Source organism: Anomaloglossus baeobatrachus, chromosome 4 (assembly GCF_048569485.1).
Source record: "Anomaloglossus baeobatrachus isolate aAnoBae1 chromosome 4, aAnoBae1.hap1, whole genome shotgun sequence".
NCBI classification, from domain to species: Eukaryota; Metazoa; Chordata; class Amphibia; order Anura; family Aromobatidae; genus Anomaloglossus; species Anomaloglossus baeobatrachus.
In genome coordinates, this window is record NC_134356.1 from 5,417,433 (window position 1) to 5,422,629 (window position 5,197).

Below are 5,197 nucleotides of genomic sequence, written 5' to 3' on the forward strand. Positions count from 1 at the left end.
CTCTGTAGATGGTGGGAGATCGGTGATCGCTCTCTCTGTAGATAGTGGGAGATCGGTGATCGCTCTCTCTGTAGATGGTGGGAGATCGGTGATCGCTCTCTGTAGATGGTGGGAGATCGGTGATCGCTCTCTTGTAGATGGTGGGAGATCGGTGATCGCCCTCTGTAGATGGTGGGAGATCGGTGATCGCCCTCTGTAGATGGTGGGAGATCGGTGATCGCTCTCTCTGTAGATGGGGGAGATCGGTGGGAGATCGGTGATCACTCTCTGTAGATGGTGGGAGATCGGTGAAAACTCTCTGTAGATGGGGGGAGATCGGTGATCACTCTCTGTAAATGGTGGGAGATCGGTGATCGCTCTCTGTAGATGGTGGGAGATCGGTGATCGCTCTCTCTGTAGATGGTGGGAGATCGGTGATCGCTCTCTGTAGATAGTGGGAGATCGGTGATCGCTCTCTGGAGATGGTGGGAGATCGGTGATCGCTCTCTGTAGATGGTGGGAGATCGGTGATCGCTCTCTGTAGATAGTGGGAGATCGGTGATCGCTCTCTGTAGATGGTGAGAGATCGGTGATCGCTCTCTGTAGATGGTGAGAGATCGGTGATCGCTCTCTGTAGATAGTGGGAGATCGGTGATCGCTCTCTGTAGATGGTGGGAGATCGGTGATCGCTCTCTGTAGATAGTGGGAGATCGGTGATCGCTCTCTCTGTAGATGGTGGGAGATCGGTGATCACTCTCTGTAGATGGTGGGAGATCGGTGATCACTCTCTGTAGATGGTGGGAGATCGGTGATGGCTCTCTCTGTAGATGGTGGGAGATCGGTGATCACTCTCTGTAGATGGTGGGAGATCGGTGATCGCTCTCTGTAGATGGTGGGAGATCGGTGATGGCTCTCTCTGTAGATGGTGGGAGATCGGTGATCACTCTCTGTAGATGGTGGGAGATCGGTGATCGCTCTCTGTAGATGGTGGGAGATCGGTGATCGCTCTCTCTGTAGATGGTGGGAGATCGGTGATCGCTCTCTGTAGATGGTGGGAGATCGGTGATGGCTCTCTCTGTAGATGGTGGGAGATCGGTGATCACTCTCTGTAGATGGTGGGAGATCGGTGATGGCTCTCTCTGTAGATGGTGGGAGATCGGTGATCGCTCTCTGTAGATGGTGGGAGATCGGTGATCGCTCTCTGTAGATGGTGGGAGATCGATGATCGCTCCCTCTGTAGATGGGGGGAGATCGGTGATCGCTCTCTCTGTAGATGGGGGGAGATCGGTGATCGCTCTCTGTAGATGGTGGGAGATCGGTGATCGCTCTCTCTGTAGATAGTGGGAGATCGGTGATCGCTCTCTGTAGATGGTGGGAGATCGGTGATCGCTCTCTCTGTAGATGGTGGGAGATCGGTGATCACTCTCTGTAGATGGTGGGAGATCGGTGATCACTCTCTGTAGATGGTGGGAGATCGGTGATCGCTCTCTGTAGATGGTGGGAGATCGGTGATCGCTCTCTGTAGATGGTGGGAGATCGGTGATCGCTCTCTGTAGATGGTGGGAGATCGGTGATCGCTCTCTGTAGATGGTGGGAGATCGGTGATCGCCCTCTGTAGATGGTGGGAGATCGGTGATCGCTCTCTCTGTAGATAGTGGGAGATCGGTGATCGCTCTCTCTGTAGATGGTGGGAGATCGGTGATCGCTCTCTGTAGATGGTGGGAGATCGGTGATCGCTCTCTGTAGATGGTGGAGATCGGTGATCGCCCTCTGTAGATGGTGGGAGATCGGTGATCGCTCTCTCTGTAGATGGTGGGAGATCGGTGATCGCCCTCTGTAGATGGTGGGAGATCGGTGATCGCTCTCTCTGTAGATAGTGGGAGATCGGTGATCGCTCTCTCTGTAGATGGTGGGAGATCGGTGATCACTCTCTGTAGATGGTGGGAGATCGGTGATCGCCCTCTGTAGATGGTGGGAGATCGGTGATCGCTCTCTCTGTAGATGGTGGGAGATCGGTGATCACTCTCTGTAGATGGTGGGAGATCGGTGATCACTCTCTGTAGATGGTGGGAGATCGGTGATCGCTCTCTGTAGATGGTGGGAGATCGGTGATCGCTCTCTGTAGATGGTGGGAGATCGGTGATCGCTCTCTGTAGATGGTGGGAGATCGGTGATCACTCTCTGTAGATGGTGGGAGATCGGTGATCGCTCTCTGTAGATGGTGGGAGATCGGTGATCGCTCTCTGTAGATGGTGGGAGATCGGTGATCGCTCTCTGTAGATGGTGAGAGATCGGTGATCGCTCTCTGTAGATGGGGGGAGATCGGTGATCGCTCTCTCTGTAGATGGTGGGAGATCGGTGATCGCCCTCTGTAGATGGTGGGAGATCGGTGATCGGCTCTCTCTGTAGATAGTGGGAGATCGGTGATCGCTCTCTCTGTAGATGGTGGGAGATCGGTGATCGCTCTCTGTAGATGGTGGGAGATCGGTGATCGCTCTCTGTAGATAGTGGGAGATCGGTGATCGCTCTCTGTAGATGGTGGGAGATCGGTGATCGCTCTCTCTGTAGACGGTGGGAGATCGGTGATCGCTCTCTGTAGATAGTGGGAGATCGGTGATCGCTCTCTGTAGATGGTGGGAGATCGGTGATCGCTCTCTGTAGATGTGGGAGATCGGTGATCGCTCTCTGTAGATAGTGGGAGATCGGTGATCGCTCTCTGTAGATGGTGGAGATCGGTGATCGCTCTCTCTGTAGACGGTGGGAGATCGGTGATCGCTCTCTGTAGATAGTGGGAGATCGGTGACCGCTCTCTGTAGATGGTGGGAGATCGGTGATCGCTCTCTCTGTAGATGGTGGGGGGGAAGAGATCGGTGATCGCTCTCTGTAGATAGTGGGAGATTGGTGATCGCTCTCTGTAGATAGTGGGAGATCGGTGTGATCGCTCTCTGTAGATGGTGGGAGATCGGTGATCGCTCTCTGTAGACGGTGGGAGATCGGTGATCACTCTCTGTAGATGGTGGGAGATCGGTGATCGCTCTCTGTAGATGGTGGGAGATCGGTGATGGCTTCCTCCTGGTTCAGGGACTGTCGTGAGCAGCTGCTCTGTTGTAGATCCATGTTGTCCATTACTCGGGGGGTCTCTGTGCTGGCAGAGCGGGGGCACTCAGTCGCTGACCATGTATCATTGGCGTACGGAACATACCATTAATTCTTGCTTCCATCTCCAGGGACTCCGGAAAGTCTAGCGGAGAAGGAGCGTCAGCTCATGGGGATGATAAACCAGCTCACCAGCCTGCGAGAGCAACTGCTGGCAGCACACGACGAGCAGAAGAAACTGGCCGCTTCTCAGATCGAGAAACAGCGGCAGCAGATGGAGCTGGCGAAACAGCAGCAAGAGCAGGTGAGTCCGCAAGACGGCCCCAAACCCAGCCCCCACTCCGGCCCCCACCCCGACCACCACCCCAGCTCCCACCCCCATCCCAGCTCCCACTGCAGCCCTTATCCCGGCTCCCACCTCGGCCCCTAATCCAGCTATAACCCCACCTCCGACCCCAGCCCCCACAATGGCCCCCAGCTCCCTCCCTTGCCCCCACCCAGGCTCCCACCGCAGCCCTCACCACAGCCCCCACTTGAGTCCCCACCTGAGCCCTCACCCCGTCCCCCACCCCAACCCTCACCCCGGCCCCCACCCCCACCCCAACCCTCACCCCGGCCCCCACCCCAACCCTCACCCCGGCCCCCACCCCAACCCTCACCCCGGCCCCACCCCAACCCTCACCCCCGGCCCCCACCCCAGCCCCCCACTCCAGCCTTCACCCAGCCCTCACCCCCGGCTCCCAGCCCTCACCCTGGCTATCACCCCCAGCACCCTCCCCGTCCCCCCTATCCAAGCCCTCACCCCGGCTATCACCCCAGCCTCCTCCCCAGCCCTCTCCCCACCCCAGCCCCCTCCCCGGCTCTCTACCCGGCCCTCTCCCAACCCCAGCCCCCTCCCCGGCCCCTCTCCCCACCCCAGCCCCCTCCCCGGCCCTCTCCTCACCCTCAGCCCTCTCCCCAGCCCCCTCCGCGGCCCTCTCCCCACCCCAGCTCCCTTTTCGGCCCTCTCCCCACTCCAGCCACCTCCCCGGCCCTCTCCCCAGCCCAGCCCCCCTCCCCGGCCCTCTCCCCACCCCAGCCCCCTCCCCGGCTCTCTACCCGGCCCTCTCCCAACCCAGCCCCCTCCCCGGCCCTCTCCCAACCCCAGCCCCCTCCCCGGCCCTCTCCCCACCCCAGCCCCCTCCCCGGCCCTCTCCTCACCCTCAGCCCTCTCCCCAGCCCCCTCCGCGGCCCTCTTCCCACCCCAGCTCCCTTTTCGGCCCTCTCCCCACTCCAGCCCCCTCCGCGACCCTCTCCCCACCCCAGCTCCCTTTTCGGCCCTCTCCCCACTCCAGCCCCCTCCCCGGCCCTCTCCCCAGCCCAGCCCCGTCCTCGGCCCTCTCCCCACCCCAGCCCCTTCCCTCAGACATCATCATGAAGTCATGATACCATTATTATAATCCCCTTCCTTTGGCAGATTGCACGGCAACAGCAGCAGCTCCTGCAGCAGCAGCACAAGATCAACCTGCTCCAGCAGCAAATACAGGTGAGGACACCGCCTTAAAGGGGATCTCCACCTACGCATATCTTCTGTCATATCACAGCTTGTGGGAGGAGTCAACTGTAGAGCTCCTCCCACTTCTGCAGATTTACATAGAATTTCCAGGAATTGTCACATCCTACAGCAAACTTATTGGCAGAAACCAATATCAGGCCCTAGCATCTCCCCACAAGTAGTGTCGCCCGCTGCGAGTGTGAGCTCCCTGTTGTTTGCTGCGTGCATCGTATTCCAGGTGAGATCTGATCTAAGCCTCCGGGCATGCGGTGCGGCTGCTCCAGTGTAACCGCAAATTGATACATTTGTATCTTGTGTCTTTTCTGGAATTTCTCCAGTTCTGTAGAAAAATGCAACACACGAAACTGCTGCTGCCACTGATCATAGGGGGATGTGCTGCCGCCACTGATCATAGGGGGATGTGCTGCCGCCACTGATCATAGGGGGATGTGCTGCCGCCACTGATCATAGGGGGATGTGCTGCCTCCACTGATCATAGGGGGATGTGCTGCCTCCACTGATCATAGGGGGATGTGCTGACCACCACTGATCATAGAGGGATGTGCTGACCACCACTGATCATAGAGG

The 5,197-nt window shown here is 58.2% G+C and overlaps 1 protein-coding gene across 1 annotated transcript in view; it reads left to right on the forward strand.

Annotated features, from left to right (window-relative positions):
• Window positions 1-4,618, forward strand: part of LOC142301535 (transcription factor SOX-5-like) — a 250,350-nt gene extending 245,732 nt beyond the window's left edge. The window contains exons 5-6 of the mRNA XM_075342551.1: window positions 3,207-3,379; window positions 4,532-4,618. Of these exons, the coding sequence (XP_075198666.1) occupies window positions 3,207-3,379; window positions 4,532-4,618 (260 nt within the window). The remainder of the gene's footprint in view (window positions 1-3,206; window positions 3,380-4,531) is intronic.
• The last annotated feature ends 579 nt before the right edge of the window (window positions 4,619-5,197 follow it).